Source organism: Salmo salar, chromosome 11, assembly GCF_965601325.2.
Source record: "Salmo salar chromosome 11, fSalSal1, whole genome shotgun sequence".
In the NCBI taxonomy this organism is placed as follows: domain Eukaryota; kingdom Metazoa; phylum Chordata; class Actinopteri; order Salmoniformes; family Salmonidae; genus Salmo; species Salmo salar.
Window position 1 is genome coordinate 93947246 of NC_138301.1, and position 17397 is coordinate 93964642.

The following is a 17397-nucleotide window of genomic DNA, read 5'->3' on the forward strand; positions in this document are numbered from 1 at the left end:
TTAGGAGGCCTGCGTCTTGTGACCGTAGCGTACGTGTAGGTATGTACGGCAGGACCAAATAGGAAAGATAGGTAGGAGCAAGCCCATATAATGCTTTGTAGGTTAGCAGTAAAACCTTGAAATCAGCCCTTGCCTTAACAGGAAGCCAGTGTAGGGAGGCTAGCACTGGAGTAATATGATCAAATTTTTTGGTTCTAGTCAGGATTCTAGCAGCCGTATTTAGCACTAACTGAAGTTTGTTTAGTGCTTTATCCGGGTAGCCGGAAAGTAGACCATAGCAGTAGTCCAGCCTAGAAGTAACAAAAGCATGGATTAATTTTTCTGCATCATGTTTGGACAGAAAGTTTCAGATTTTTGCAATGTTACGTAGATGGAAAAAAGCTGTCCTTGAAACAGTCTTGATATGTTCTTCAAAAGAGAGATCAGGGTCCAGAGTAACGCCGAGGTCCTTCACAGTTTTATTTGAGACGACTGTACAACCATCCAGATTAATTGTCAGATTCAACAGAAGATCTCTTTGTTTCTTGGGACCTAGAACAAGCATCTCTGTTTTGTCCGAGTTTAAAAGTAAAAAGTTTGCAGCCATCCACTTCCTTATGTCTGAAACACAGGGTTCTAGCGAGGGCAATTTTGGGGCTTCACCATGTTTCATTGAAATGTACAGCTGTGTGTCGTCCGCATAGCAGTGAAATTTAACATTATGTTTTCGAATGACATCCCCAAGAGGTAAAATATATAGTGAAAACAATAGTGGTCCTAAAACGGAACCTTGAGGAACACCGAAATTTACAATTGATTTGTCAGAGGACAAACCATTCAGAGACAAACTGATATCTTTCCGACAGATAAGATCTAAACCAGGCCAGAACTTGTCCATGTAGACCAATTTGGGTTTCCAATCTCTCCAAAAGAATGTGGTGATCGATGGTATCAAAAGCGGCACTAAGATCTAGGAGCACAAGAACAGATGCAGAGCCTCGGTCTGACATCATTAAAAGGTCATTTACCACCTTCACAAGTGCAGTCTCAGTGCTATGATGGGGTCTAAAACCAGACTGAAGCGTTTCGTATACATTGTTTGTCTTCAGGAAGGCAGTGAGTTGCTGTGCAACAGCTTTTTCTAAAATCTTTGAGAGGAATGGAAGATTCGATATAGGCCGATAGTTTTTTTATAATTTCTGGGTCAAGATTCGGCTTTTTGAAGAGAGGCTTTATTACTGCCACTTTTAGTGAGCTTGGTACACATCCGGTGGATAGAGAGCCGTTTATTATGTTCAACATAGGAGGGCCAAGCACAGGAAGCAGCTCTTTCAGTAGTTTAGTTGGAATAGGGTCCAGCATGCAGCTTGAGGGTTTATAGGAATTATAGGACTATTTCTCTCTATACGATTTGTATTTCATATACCTTTGACTATTGGATGTTCTTATACGCACTTTAGTATTGCCAGTGTAACAGTATAGCTTCCGTCCCTCTCCTCGCTCCTACCTGGGCTCGAACCAGGAACACATCAACAAAAGCCACCCTCGAAGCAGCGTTACCCATGTAGAGCAAGGGGAAACAACTACTCCAAGTCTCAGAGCGAGTGACGTTTGAAACGCTATTAGCGTGCACCCGCTAACTAGCTAGCCATTTCACATCGGTTACACCAGCCTAATCTTGGGAGTTGATAGGCTTGAAGTCATAAACAGCGCAATGCTTGAAGAATTGCGAAGAGCTGCTGGCAAAACGCACGAAGGTGCTGTTTGAATGAATGCTTACGAGCCTGCTGCTGCCTACCATCGCTCTGTCAAACTGCTCTATCAAATATCAAATCATAGACTTAATTATAACATAATAACACACAGAAATACGAGCCTTTGGTCATTAATATGGTCGAATCCGGAAACTATCATTTTGAAAACGAAACGTTTATTATTTCAGTGAAATACGGAACCGTTCCGTATTTTATCTAACGGGTGCATCCCTAAGTCTAAATATTCCTGTTACATTGCACAACCTTCAATGTTATGTCATAATTATGTACAATTATGGCAAATTAATTACGGCCTTTGTTAGGAATAAATGGACTTCACACAGTCCGCAATGAGCCAGGCGGCCCAAACTGCTGTATATACCCTGACTGCTCGCACGGAACGCTAGAGAAGTGACACAAAATCATGTTAGCAGGCAATATTAACTAAATATGCAGGTTTAAAATACTTGTGTATTGATTTTAAAGAAAGGCATTGATGTTTATGGTTAGGTACATTGGTACAACGACAGTGCTTTTTTCGCAAATGCGCTTGTTAAATCATCACCCGTTTGTCGAAGTAGGCTGTGATTCGATGAGAAATTAACAGGCACCACATCGATTATATGCAATGCAGGACACGTTAGATAAAATAGTTATATCATCAACCATTTGTAGTTAACTAGTGATTATGTTAAGATTGATCGTTTTTTATAAGATAAGTTTATTACTAGCTAGCAACTTACCTTGGCTTCTTGCTGCCCTCACGTAACAGGTAGTCAGCCTGCCATGCAGGCTCCTCGTGGAGTGCAATGTAAGGCAGGTGGTTAGAGCGTTGGACTAGTAACCGGAAGGTTGCAAAAACAAATCCCCGAATCCCCCCTGAACAAGGCTGTTAACCCCCATTCCTAGGCCGTCATTGAAAATAAGAATGTGTTCTTAATCTGACTTGCCTAGTTAAATAAAGGTGTAAAAGAAATATGTTTTTTTAACATTTAAATCGGCAAATTGGTGGGCAAAAATACCGATTACGATTGTTATAAAAACTTGAAATCGGCCCTAATTAATCGACCATTCCGATTAATCGGTCGACCTCTAGTCCAGGCCACACCCCTTCTCTCTACACCTTTTCCCACATCTGTTGTCAATCCCAAATCACCACTCTTCAGCCTTTTTCTCACAACTCACCTTAAAACACCTTCTCCACTCCTGAACACAGCAAATCCTTTGATGGCATAGTTTCTTTCCTTTCTTTTTGTGTGTGAAACAATCAGTGCCTTGTTATATTAGCAGAATGTTTATATGTAAGTGCTATTGCTAAATATATATTATTAGGCTTTCTGAAGGCTTCGGCACTTTCAAATTGTGTTAATCTGTTCATTTTTTTACGTAGATGCAGGGAGTCAGGAAGCAAGTGCAGTTAGAGTTTAATGACTAAGAACATTGAACTATACAAAACTAGAATAGCGTCTAAGCACGGAAGCAAACAATATTTGCCTGGCGGGAGATAACAATAGAGTGCTATATAAAGAGGAAGTAATCATGGAGATGAAGTCCAGGTGTGCCTAATAAGGTGCAGATGTGCATAAGGATGGGTTGGCAGGACCGGCGGTTAGTAAACCGGCGATGTCGAGTGCCAAAGAGGGGGATCGGGAGTGGACGTGACAGTACCCCCGGCTCCAGCAGCAGAACGACGACGGATGAGAAACGTGCCGGTCCAGATGGAAATCTCGGATGATGTTGGGCTCAAGAATGTCGTCCACTGGAACCCAACACCAGACCATACCCCTCCCAGTCCAACAGGTACCGGAACCGACCCCCACGACATCTGGAGTTGCTATATAGAGGGGAAGTAATCAGGGAGATTAAGTCCAGGTGCTAGAAAATTCTAGCCCCTTTGGTTGCTGCCATAGTTACATTAGAAGTGCCAATCCAAGAAGGCTCAAGGTCATTGGCCACAGATAAGATTACATCAAATATGTACAGTAGCTTTGCTTGGACTGATCATGTCAACATCCTACTTTCAAAATCTTAGCTATCAGTCATGAATCAAGTCGACTATCTACTGGCAAATCCTTTTTAATCCTTGTCATATGAAGAGAAATTAAAGCTAAAATGTATCAGTGCTCATCAGCCATTGAGCAAACATTACACAAGTTGGAAATCGCAAATTCAACAGTGGTTTGGAAGGAATCAGTGACAGTGGCTAACTGTAAGCAAAGCAATCACTAGGCTGCTATTCAGTGGAGTGGCTGTATGGTCCCAAATCTGGGATTAAGGGTCTGTTAAAATGGTAAACATTCAACATTGGCCATGCTGTCAATGAAGAATGATTTGTGCCGTCCTCAAAACAACTGTTAACTCGGAACTGCGAGAACTTGACTTCAGTGAGTTCAAGACCACTGGGAAGTTGGGAATAAACGAGCTCCGACTGGGAAAATACGTTTTGAAAGGTCATCCAACTCGGAATTGTAAATCCAGCCTCTATCTAGAGCTATGACCTGAAGATTAATGACATCATGATTCGACCTTGTTTTTTCAGTTACCAGTTGTTTTGAAAGCACCATAAATCCAGAGAATGCCAGACTTTGATGACAATTTGCCCACGAAGGACCACTGCGCCACCTTCCTGTGAGCACAGCACAACCAGGTGAGTGCAAAAATGTATTGTATGCTGCTGTATAAATGATTGAATTTACCAGGGAGATATGTATACTGTAGCTAAGAAAGTAATACAAAGTGTATGTTGTGTAGATGTTAGTAGCCAATGTCTCACCCTGATAATTTGGTCTACTTTCGCCTACTGTTCTGACTTGGTGGTGCACATGTAGTTTATAGCCTGTTTTAGAGAAATATAATCATTGAATATTGTAAGAGCTTTCATTGTCTGCTTATATGCCCCACTCCTCAATTTTGCAATTTGGTTGTGCATCAGCAGTTATACTCTTGCCACTGGCAGTCACTTAATTTTGATCTAAACTTGAAGTAATCATGTCCGACTGGGCACACAGGGCACGTGTCCAGGGGCCCTGACTTTCCCTATTGACTAACAAAATCATTCTCACTCAGATATTCTATTAACGTGGCATAAATCATGTCTAGAAAAAGCATAACATTTGTTATAAAATTGCAAAGTTTCTCTGCCCCATGGCAAAAAGGTGTAGAATTGCAGGAAATTCATTTTTAAAACGCATTATCCCCACTTTTAAGAGGGGCGGCCACTAAAACTAATGTTTTGCTACAAGGGGGCAACCAAATCTCACTTGGAGCCCCCAAAAGGATAATCGGCTCTGAGTTAAATACATATTTCCTTCCTGTTTATTCACCTGGCACTACTCGGTTCATGCACTTTTATGTTGATTTGCCCCTGACGTATTTTCTCTCTTCCTCCTAGACCATCACACCCTACCTACTGGCCTTACAATCCAGGAGCAACCCCCCCGCCTCAGTTTGCTTTTTGCTGTGTGTGAAATTAAATGGCTAATTGAGACTGCAAATCTCGTCATTGCATTCTGACCAATGGTGGCAGCAACAATCCTGTACTTAACTTGGTCCACCCTAGTCTTTCGCTTTAGGTGGTGTCATTGTTTTTATGATGGTATTGTGTAACACTGCATGTAAAATCATGAAATGTAAGTGGTTTTGTTCAAACAGCACTGGGACTTTGTTTCTGAGTAGGGAACAGGTTGCGTAACAATTGTTTTTCCTGGTTGAGCCTCTCTGCTCCGCACCATTAGTGCAAAGGTCACAATGCTGAATTTACCCAAGTTAGGAGAGACACATTGTATGAGTTTGACTACCCCAGTTGCTCTCAAGTGTATCTACTGTATATCATGCAGACAATACATCGCTGTGCCATCTGCTGCTGTATCATCCTATCCTGAACCAAAAAAAACCAACATTTTAGCACTTGAGTTTCATAATTTTACAGAGTCACTCAAGAACAAATTTATTCAACTAGAGTTAGTTATGCCATTTTAAAGAGTAAAACAATCTGCCATGGATCATACCATATACAGCTTTGAATGACCAGTCATTGCATTGTAGGCCTAGACTTCAGCAAGCTGATTCTAAGTCACAGGCACGTTGTAGCCGACTGACTCTTAACTATCAATACCTTCAAGTCCGCAGGTCTATTTATAACTCTCTCCCAGTGTTGCGTTGTGTACATGAATTTGTAGCACTATGGTCATGTGGAATGTTAAAAGAAGGCTTCTGTGCACTGCAGAAAGGTTTGGAGTCACTGGGTTCAGATCTGCTGCATTGGTCTTAGATTTGGGGACACCTATCAAGAAACACAAACAGTGATCAGAGTTGAGTCATTCATTATAATGGAAGCACAGAACATTCAGTGTTTATTTAATGAGTCAGTAGTTATCCCATGATTCATCTGTCGATGATGGGTTTGTCAAACTCACAGCAAAGTCTGTGCCAGTGCACGCTCTGATGTCATCAGTAGTCAGCCCCTCCCAGATCTCTATGAGAGTGAGGCCGCTGGCCTCGTCAACATCAAAAACTGCCTGGGCGATTGGGGGGGGGAGTGTAAGCGACTGTGCATACAGGGAGAGGAGATTGACACTGCCTGCAGCTGACAAGCCTAACTTTAATTAAAAAGCTCACCTTTTCAGTGATGATCCTATCCACACACTGCTTCCCTGTCAGTGGGAGAGTACAACTCTCCAGGATTTTGTGTTTGTCCCCCTTAAGTTTGTAAGGAGAAAAGGTTTACTATAGGGTTAAGTATAGGGTACACTCCTATAGTGTATTAGGTACAGTTGTAAGGTCTAAAACCATATGTATGAAGTACCAGAGGTAGTGTCATTGTGTACCTTAGCAGAATGCTCCATGGTCACCACCACTTTGGTTCCTGCACTTGCCACTAGGTCCATAGCCCCTCCCATTCCTTTCACCATCTTTCCCTTTGGAAGTCAATGAAGAGAGCATACACATGTTGAAACACATTATATACACGTATTCCTACGATCAGCCAGGGTGAAAGAGACATGATCGTACCGGGATCATCCAGTTGGCCAGGTCCCCATACTTAGACACCTGCATGGCCCCCAACATGGTCAGGTCAATGTGGCCACTGAAAGTAGAGAGGTGGTTCATGTTACCTTCAGCTACTCCAAAGGAAAAAGTGATACTAAGGTTAGCGGAGCTAAAGATCGGGGAGTACAGTAGGTGGTTTGAGCACTCACCCCCTGATCATAGCAAATGATTCATCACTGGAGAAAAACGCAGCTCCAGGAACCACAGTTACAACCTCTTTACCTAAATAACACAAACAGAGACTGGTTCGGAGGGTAAAGGCCAGGAAAGATTTTCCAAGAAAGCTTTGATTTGAGGATAGCATGTCCAACCAAAGACTTTCTACAACTTTGTAGGTGTAGTGTTTACGTATGGGCTTGCTGTACGCACCTGCATTGATAAGGTCTGGGTCTACCTCACTTTCGGTGGGATAAGGACCCTTTTTATAATGCATAGACAAAACGACACAATGACACAGACACACACACAGGGCTATGTCAAAGAGAGGGTGCCCGCTTTCCTGAATGCACTTTCTATTTGTATCTGTAAATCTAACAGTTTAGTATGGCTCACCAGGCCCAGAAGTCCATTCTCACTCTGTAGGTGCACAGTGATGTCAGAGCTGATGAAGTTGCTGGCCAGCATGGGGATCCCAATACCAAGGTTTGCTGAAGAGGCTGTAGTCAAGGGACCTATTAATAACCAATCACATACACCATGTCTGAATATTGTATATACCTAGGGCTGTTTGGTGACCGTATTACCGCCACACCGGCAGTCATGAGTCATGAAAGCAGTCAAATTCCACGTTTAGTCATGGTAATTAGGCTTCTCCAAGCTCTGATGCTGCTGATGGTCATTAGTAGCCTACCAAACTTCATTACATTTACATTACATTTTACATTTAAGTCATTTAGCAGACGCTCTTATCCAGAGCGACTTACAAATTGGTGCATTCACCTTATGATATCCAGTGGAACAACCACTTTACAATAGTGCATCTAAATCTTTTAAGGGGGGGGGGGGGGTTAGAAGGATTACTTTATCCTATCCTAGGTATTCCTTAAAGAGGTGGGGTTTCAGGTGTCTCCGGAAGGTGGTGATTGACTCCGCTGTCCTGGCGTCGTGAGGGAGCTTGTTCCACCATTGGGGTGCCAGAGCAGCGAACAGTTTTGACTGGGCTGAGCGGGAACTGTGCTTCCTCAGAGGTAGGGGGGCCAGCAGGCCAGAGATGGATGAACGCAGTGCCCTTGTTTGGGTGTAGGGCCTGATCAGAGCCTGAAGGTATGGAGGTGCCGTTCCCTTCACAGCTCCGTAGGCAATCACCATGGTCTTGTAGCGGATGCGAGCTTCAACTGGAAGCCAGTGGAGAGAGCGGAGGAGCGGGGTGACGTGAGAGAACTTGGGAAGGTTGAACACCAGATGGGCTGCGGCGTTCTGGATGAATTGTAGGGTTTAATGGCACAGGCAGGGAGCCCAGCCAACAGCGAGTTGCAGTAATCCAGACGGGAGATGACAAGTGCCTGGATTAGGACCTGCGCCGCTTCCTGTGTGATAACTGCCTGGTACTCAGCACTACTGTCCCTCTAATCACTCTGACATCAATGCAAATGTATCGAAAATCTAATCAAACACTTCATGATTACCCAACATTTCTATAGGCTATGCATGAGAAAACAGAGTGATGGCCTCTCAGCTTTCTATAGGCTAGGCCTTCTATATTTATTTCTCAACTTTCCTTATATTAAGCACATTGTTTATCTTTACAACAGGAGTATAGGCTACCTGGCTGGCATGAAAATGAACCACGGGAGAAGTGTCCTAAATTCACTGTTTAAGTGCATAGATTACATTTATTCCCCCCCCCCCCCCCCCCCCCCAATATTAGCCTATCACTTGTGAATTATATATTTTCACTTGTGAATGATGCCCAGCATAAGGCAAGAAACAATGCTTTTTAATTTTAAGCATATTTAATCTGCTTACAAGTGGTGTCATACATAAGGACCGCGTGAGTTTCAAGTTTGGGGAAGAATTTACCTTAAAAAATGCACTATTAGTATAATAAAAGCATTATATGCGTAATCGCATTTGCGGAAACCTCTCACTCAACATCAACAAAACTAAGGAGATGATCGTGGACTTCAGGAAACAGCAGCGGGAGCACCCCCCAATCCACATCGATGGGACTGCAGTGGAGAAGGTGGAAAGCGTACACATCACTGACAAACTGAAAAGGTCCACCCACACAGACAGTGTGGTGAAGAAGGCGCCTCTTCAACGTCAGGAGGCTAAAGAAATGTGGCTTAACACCTAAAACCCTCACAAACTTTTACAGATGCACAATTGAGAGTATCCTGTCGGGCTGTATCAGCACCTGGTAAGGCAACTGCACCGCCCACAACTGCACCGCCCACAACTGCAAAGCTCTCCAGCTGGTGGTGCGGTCTGCCCAATGCATTACCAGGGGCAAACTTCCTGCCCCCCAGGACACCTACAGCACCCGATGCCATAGGAAGGCCAAAAAGATCATCAAGGACATCAACCACCCGAGCCACTGCCTGCTCACCCCACTATCATCAGAAGGCGAGGTCAGTACAGGTGCATCAAAGCTGGGACCGAGAGACTGAAAGACAGCTTCTATCTCAAGGCCATCAGACTGTTAAACAGCCATCACTAGCACATCAGAGGCGGCTGCCTGTAGACATAGATATTAGGAATCACTAGCCACTTTTAGAAATGGATCACTAGCCACTTTAATAATGTTTCCGTATCTAGCATTACTCAGCTTATATGTATAAAGTGCACTCCACATTATTCTACGGTATCTTAGTCACTTTAAAAAAAAAATACATATTGCATCACCCACTTCATATGTATAAACTGTATTGTATTCTATACTACACCACTGACTGTTAAACAGCCATCTCTAGCACATCAGAGGCTGCTGCCTATAAACATAGATTAGGAATCACTGGCCACTTTAAGGAAATGAAACACTAGCAACTTTAATGTCTCCGTATCTTGCATTACTCATCTCATATGTATAAACTGTACTCTGTACAATTGTACGGTATCTTAGTCACTTTAATTGTGTGTAAATATTGCATCTCCTAAATATTGCATCTCCTGTGTATATACTGTATTCTATACTATGTCACTGTATCTTAGTCCAATGCCCCTCTGACATATGTATATATGCTTAATCCATTCCTTACTTAGATTTACGTGTATTTTGGGTATATGTTGTGAAACTGTTAGATATTACTGCACTGTCGGAGCTAAAAGTACAAGCATTTCACTACACCCGCAATAACATCTGCTAAACACGTGTATGTGACCAATACATTTTATTTTGATAAAGGTGTTTTCGCGCTAATGGAACATTCGCGCTTATAGCCTTCTGCCGTGTGCGCATTGCTGCGCTTATAATGTGAAGAAATACCCTAATAGTTTATCAACATTTTCTGCCACATGTTCTGATCTGTTGGGTCCACCACATTGTGTAAAAAAAAAAACGTTTTTGATGCTAGTGGTTGAATTCATTTTGGATCTATCGCATTTTACTGTTCCAGACTATGTTTGGAATATTTATTTCTCACACAGAATAGGTCAACTTTTGTACTATGGGGGATAGTCGATTGACATAGGCTAGTGCTTTTGCTGTTAGTTAGGCCTTTCTCATCTTGTTGGCTGACGAAAAGTAAATGTGGACAGTTATTCCAGTATGAATCTCAGAATTGGATAAGGACGCGCACAGTTGCGTCCCCGATGTGTCTGTCTACACTTGTAGCCTGTATGAAAGACCCGATCACGTGATGGAGAGCCATGTGAGTGAGAGGTGCTTCGGAGCACGCAGCACTCAGGGAGAAGGGCACAACGGCCACTGGCCACAAAAGGCATGGATTTTTTTAGGATGCATTACGGCCACAAAGGGGATGCCGCCGGGAAATTCAAGGCATCGTCAAATTGTGAATGAGAGACTGAAATGTGAACAGCCTGCGCAAAAAAACAGAGCAGAGGTCATGAGCTCATGTCTTTCAAAATTAAGCATATAGGAGTACCTATTTCTTTGTTTACCTCTCAACACAGAATAGCCGCATGTGCACATTCCCTGGAAATCGTTTGGAGAAGATATCCTTTCAATTTAATTCAGCTATGTTCAATTGTATTCTTCATACTATAAAATAATGCCATGGAATTCTAAGCAAATCTTGTCTGCCTAATGAACTAGTGTAGCCCACAGCCATTTGGCATAGCCAGATCAGGACCTAACATAAGGACAACTCAGAGTATACTATTCTGTTCTTCTGAAATAGACTACATTTTCTTCATATCATGTTTCTTTAGAACTATCTAAAATAAAGAATGGATTTATTGTGAAGGTGTAGGCTATATTACATGGATTTATTAGACTTTTTCCAAATGTAGATGTTCCAAAGGTCTGCATCAGTGGCTTGTAGGCTGTGTGCAAGCCAGGAGATGCTACATGTGTTTGTTAATTAACTGTCAATTACCTTGAGACCGGACAGTTATTTGCTTGACAATCACCGGCTGAGGAAATTTCGTGACCGCCACAGCCCTATATTTACCTCACATGTATCAATATCAATCCACACTGTTCCTTCTGGCCCTGATCCTGTGTAAAGGATACCATACATCCCATCCTGGAACTCCAGTGCTGCCCTCCTGATGATCCTCTCTCGGAGCAGGTCTGCCTTCCTCTTGGGTTTGGGTGTCTCCATAGAACCTTTCTGGACCGTTCTCTTCTGCACAGTGAACAGAGATTATTGCCATTCAATAGCACAGAGAAAACAACTGATCGCACATTATCTGCCACCAACAGACTGACAGACACAGACAATCAGGCTTACCTCTATCCTCTTCTCATAGACTGCCCCCTTCACAATCCTGTCAACATAGATGCTGGGGACATGGATATCTTCAGGAGCAAAGGTCCCCACATCTACAATCTCTTCTACCTAAGACAGCAGTAACCGAAGACCCAGTTAGGGTTTAAAAGTCTGGGGTAAGGTTCAGTAAACTCTTAGGCCACACATGATAGTTGAAGAAACTGTTAATTGAAACTGGTTCATTGACATGCTAACCTCCACTACAGTGACTTTAGCTGCTTTACACATGGGCTGGTTGAAGTTCCGTGCTGTTTTTCTATAGAAAGACATAGACAGTATCATGAACTGTTTATTGTATGCTGATATGCTAAGTAGAGTCAGTGCATTACCTATATAATCATTCACAGTGACAGTCGTTGTCCGTTGTAATTGATTTTGAATGTTAGCACTAGCAGTGGCGCAACATCATGCTAGAAAATGCTGACCTCTTGTGGAGTTTGAATAAAACACGTTCTTATGATTGTTGACGAAAACTCAGCCAACCCCACCTGAACACAATGTTACCGGCTCGATCAGCTTTCCAGGCCTTGATCAGAGCAAAGTCCCCTGTGATGGCTCTCTCCATGACATAGTGGATGCCATTGAACTCCCTCACCTGTGGGATAATGACATCACATGTGTCAGGGTCAGGAGTAAAAGCTGAGCTGACCCCATAGTGTCCACCTCTATCTCTCTAATATTACCGGGTCTTTCTTGGAAAAAAAGATGTCAAGTCAGTGACACTATTCTGGGTAAATAAAGGTTCAATATGAATATCTCTGTGCGTTTTTGCATACCTCTCTCTTCTTGCTAGCGATGGCCACACTGCCGTCTGTGTTGTATTTGATGGGTGAGCCTCCCTCCTGGATCAGTGTGCCATACCCAGTGGGCGTGAAGAAGGCAGGGACCCCAGCACCGCCGGCACGTACCCTCTCTGCCAGGGTACCCTTCAGTAGATGTATGGTATAAGAAAATCATAACACGATCTAACACGTAGACTATAACAAGATACAAACATGTTATAACAAACTTGTTATAGCGAGCATGACAGGCAAATCCATTTTTCATTACAAACCAGATGGAGAAATTACTTTAGAGTGACACACAGTCTTTAGAGTCTAACCTGAGGCGTTAGCTCCACCTCCAGTTCCCCTGAAAGGTACTGCCTCTCAAACTCTGCATTCTCCCCAACGTAGGAGGAAATCATTCGCTTGATCTGCTTGGTCCTCAGCAGCAGACCAAGACCAAAATGATCCACGCTGCACACACACAGATTTATCCACATATTTATCCACACTAGAATAACACAAATACATTTCTATCATGCTTAGATACATACAACACATGCACAAAAACAACTATACTCAAAGGCACTCGCACACACACTCATTTTGTAGTAGCCTAATTACCCAGCGTTGTTGCTGACTGCTGTGATACCTTTCACTCCAGTCTTCAATAAACTCCCAATCAGATTCTCGGGTATTCCACATAAACCAAACCCTGGAAAACATTCAGAAGAATACATTAAACTCTGAATTATTCTATACATTACCCAAATTAATGTACAAGCGCAAACATGGAGCGTTAATGATTAGCGCTTAGACAAATATGACAGATTGTTTTCCCAGAAGCAGCAGATATGCATGAGGTTTGAAACGCAAAACGTTTGAACTTGACATTTGACTAAAGCATAACTATGTGATGAAAAAGGCCTGAGAGCAGGAACAGTATGCTACCTCCCACCAGTAGAGTGGAGCCATCTGGGATGTCTTTCACTGCCTCTGTGGGGTCGGTAAAGAAACGGGCATCCCTGGGGCAGGAGGTGGAGAAATAACAGCCACACACCCGAGGGTGAGGAACACACTGAAATAACCACATGACAATTTGAACAAGGACATCACAGTAAACCTGGATTTTACCAGTGAATCAATAGAGTTAGTTCAATCCCCAATGAAATTGAGACAAATTTGCATGTCGTTATTTCGTGCCCCCATTTTGTCAGAGGAAAAGGGTATGTCAGAGTTGTGGCAAAAATGGTTCATTCAAAGTGATTCATGTAGCCCAGTGCCTGGTTTTTCTCATGGACTAGGATTCATTCTAGAATAAAAACTTGTAGAAAAGCTTGTAGGTTTCCTACTTGATTTATTCTAATGCTCTCCACTCAAACAGTTCTCATCCATAAGAACTCTGAGTGACCCATTCGCAGTATTATAGCACTCCCGCATACAGTGCATTCGGAAAGTATTCAGACCCCTTGACTTTTAATGTTACAGCCTTATTCTAAAATGGATTAAAGTCCTATAGGTGCCTTTAGGCAAACTCCAAGCGGGCTGTCATGAGCCTTTTATTGAAGAGTGGCTTTTGCCTGGCCACTCTACCATAAAGGCCTGATTGGTGGAGTGCTGCAGAAATGGTTGTCCTTCTGGAAGGTTCTCCCATCTCCACAGAGAAACTCTGGAGCTCTGTCAGAGTGACCATTGGATTCTTGGTCACCTCCCTGACCAAGGCCCTTCTCCCCAATTGCTCAGTTTGGCCAGGCAGCCAGCTCTAGAAAGAGTATTGGTGGTTCCAAACTTCTTCCATTAAGAATGATGTAGGCCACTGTGTTCTTGGGGACCTTCAATGCTGCATAAATGTTTTGGTACCCTTCCCCAGATCTGTGCCTTGACACAATCCTGTCTCGGAGCTCCACGGACAATTCCTTCGACCTCATGGCTTGGTTTTTGCACTGACATGCACTGTCAGCTGTGGGACCTTATATAGACAGGTGTGTGCCTTTCCAATTGTATTTTTTTATTTAATATTTAACCTTTATTTAACTAGAAAAGTCAGTTAATAACACATTCTTATTTACAATGAAGGCCTACCAAAAGGCAAAAGGCCTCCTGCGGAGACTGGGGCCTGGGATTAAAAATAAAAAATAAATACAATATAAATATAGGACAAAACACACATCACAACGAGACAACACAACACTACATGAAGAGAGAACTAAGACAACAACATAGCAAGGCAGCAACACATGATGACACAGCATGGTAGCAACACAACATAACAACAACATGGTAGAAACACAACATGGTAGCAGCACAAAACATGGTAAAAACATTATTGGACACAGACAACAGCACAAAGGGCAATAAGGTAGAGACAATACATCACACAAAGCAGCCACAACTGTCAGTAAGAGTGTCCATGATTGTCACGTCCTGACCAGTAAAGGGGGTTATTTGTTATTGTAGTTTGGTCAGGGTGTGGCAGGGGGTGTTTGTTTTATGTGTTTCGGGGTTTTTGGTTTATGTTCTATGTTAGTATATTTCTATGTTTGTTCTAGTGTGTCTATTTCTATGTTTAAGTTTCTTGGGTTGACCTTCAATTGGAGGCAGCTGTTCCTCGTTGCCTCTAATTGAAGGTCCTATTTAGTAGGGGTGTTTTTCCATGGGTTTTGTGGGTAGTTGTTTCCTGTTTTGTGTATGTTGCACCTGACAGGACTGTTTTTCGTCATTTGTTTCGTATAAGTGTTTTTGTTTTTATTTTCTTCAATAAAAGAAGATGAGCATACATATACCCGCTGCGTTTTGGTCCACTCACTACGACGCGTATGACAATGATTGAGCCTTTGAATGTAGAGATTGAGATAACTGTCCAGTTTGAGTGTTTGTTGCAGCTCGTTCCAGTTGCTAGCTGGAAAAAAATCAAATCATGCCCAATCAATTGAATTTACCACAGGAGGACTCCAATCATGTTGTAGAAACATCTCAAGGATGATCAATGGAAACAGGATGCACCTGAGCTCAATTTCAAGTCTCATACAATAGCAAATGGTCTGAATACTTATGTATGTAAGTATTCAGACCCTTTGCTGTTTCAGACCCTTTGCTATTTCTGTTTTTTATATTTAATAAATGTGCAACAATTTCTAAAAACCTGTTTTCACTTTGTCATTATGGGGTATTGTGTGTAGATTGATGAGGGGGGAACAAATATTTGATCAATTTTAGAATAAGGCTGTAAGGTAACAAAATGTGGAAAAGGAGAAGGGGTCCGAAAACTTTCCATATGCACTGTATGTACTTCAGAGAGAAGAATAAAACACTCAAGGTTTAGAACAGCTACCCTTGTGAGGTTCCTAACAGTTCCATAACATTAAACACTATCAATAGTCACAATTTAGCACACAATCGTTACATTGTATATGGAGCAATACAATACTAGCTTGATATACTGGATTAATAAACAACATATTACCTAATGTTCAGGTTTATTATACACAACACAATTTGTTGTGGTAAAATTATAAAGTTGTTCATACCTTGCCATACTGCATAGAGAGTATTCCTTTTTGTCTTCTCACTGAAGATATATTTCTATGAAATTGCTCTGATTTTGACAGAATTCTGAAGGACGCCATTTTCGGAATCTGTCTGTCAGTCTTTCAGAAAACTGAGTGGTGGAGGTTTGCAGTACAGGTCATTCCCCCTGGGCCCAGTCAACAATCAGGCCAGGAGGGGTGGGGGCATCCCTGGAGTGACAGAGAAATTGACCAATTAAAAGTGACTATTAGTACCATCTTGACCTAAAGATTTAAATGTAGGCTTTCAAAGCACCTCGGTGAAAGGGCAAGTCCCTGTTTCCCCCACATTCAAGTGAAAACCTAAAAAGGCATGAGACCAGGTAGCATAATCACAGGATCAACATGGAAGACCACATCTTGAGAAGTATTTCAAGCTTTCAATTCCAAACTTTGTTAGAGAGAGAGAGAGACTGTCTATTTATGAAAGCATGTGCATGGAGGTTAGGGCGTCTCACTTGACAGACTTCAGAGAATGAGTTGAGTCAGGGGCTCACATGCCAAACACTCTCTCTATAGAGCCAGCGAGATAATGACTCTGAACAGTGGGGCAGATTTGTGAAGGAATACATCTTCAGACCCTATCTTTTAGATAATAGAACCTCTCATAGGGCTGAGTGGCATGAGAGGAGAATGTATTCCATCTACTGTAATTTGAGTAGCCTAGACATAGATTTACCACAGCTGCTATGATTTGTTTTGTGAAGGGACAAAAGTCAAAACCATATGTTACTTTCAATAACATGGAATACATTTCAAGTTGTATGAACAAAATACACATGGTATACACTTTCTGCTAAATGTTTGTCTTGCAGTTGTGAGTGCACTTCTGTGTGCAGGCTATGCCCACTCTAGTAGGTGAGACTGAGGGTTCAAAAATATGGACTCATCCCTTCCTTATAACCTAACGTTGAATAGGTGAAAGTGAGTATTCCTCTTCATTGAACTCTTCAATCCATACTGCGAGGAAAAAATCAATGGAAATGGGGTCCTAAATCAATGGATGGGTCTTACATGCCCCATAGCCACCACATGTGCGTCTGTGAGAGCGGACATGAAGAGGTCAGACTACTCACAGATGAACAAGAAAAATAACTTGCACAATCTCGAAAGGCATTTCCGTTAAATAATTGAGGACAATTGTCCCCGGGTGTAAATTATGACAAAGGTTTCTATTCACTACTGAACTGTAGGGTATTTAATTTGTGTGCGTAAAATGCGTAAACAACTTCTCCGAAATTATTTGTGGTCTTGCCTGTTATGTTAAATATTTACCAGCACGTGGCGCTTTCACGATGCCACAGAGTGGTAGATTCGATTATGCTGATCCGCGGGGCACCAGTTTATGGACCGGATTAATGCAGGATCTTGTAGGGGGCCGTAGTCAGAAAAA

At 42.4% G+C, this 17397-nt stretch overlaps 1 protein-coding gene and 1 long non-coding RNA gene across 4 annotated transcripts; one reads left to right on the plus strand and one right to left on the minus strand.

The window, feature by feature from the left end:
• Positions 1–3140: 3140 nt before the first annotated feature.
• LOC106563327 (succinyl-CoA:3-ketoacid coenzyme A transferase 1, mitochondrial) lies at positions 3141–16122 on the minus strand. 3 transcript variants are annotated; one of them, XR_001319233.3, is made up of 18 exons: positions 15966–16122; positions 13390–13516; positions 13063–13153; positions 12777–12912; positions 12451–12600; positions 12163–12269; positions 11870–11930; positions 11636–11743; positions 11416–11530; positions 7335–7429; positions 7152–7200; positions 6932–7004; positions 6744–6819; positions 6560–6649; positions 6351–6431; positions 6149–6250; positions 5848–6015; positions 3141–3567 (listed from the first exon to the last, which is right to left on the minus strand). XR_001319233.3 is itself a non-coding variant. In XM_014128841.3 (17 exons), the coding sequence occupies exons 1-17, from the start codon at positions 16062–16064 to the stop codon at positions 5980–5982; spliced, it is 1596 nt and encodes a 531-aa protein (XP_013984316.1). In that variant the 5' UTR covers positions 16065–16122; the 3' UTR covers positions 5632–5979. The 3 variants fall into 3 exon arrangements, 2 of the variants coding, with proteins under 2 accessions (XP_013984316.1, XP_013984317.1); XM_014128841.3 differs by lacking the exon at positions 3141–3567 and having other exon boundaries at positions 5632–6015; XM_014128842.3 differs by lacking the exons at positions 3141–3567; positions 6149–6250 and having other exon boundaries at positions 5632–6015.
• LOC123725189 (uncharacterized) lies at positions 3744–5220 on the plus strand. Its single transcript, XR_006757650.2, has 2 exons — positions 3744–4380; positions 5125–5220. It is a non-coding gene; the product is annotated as an uncharacterized LOC123725189 (long non-coding RNA).
• Positions 16123–17397: the final 1275 nt, after the last annotated feature.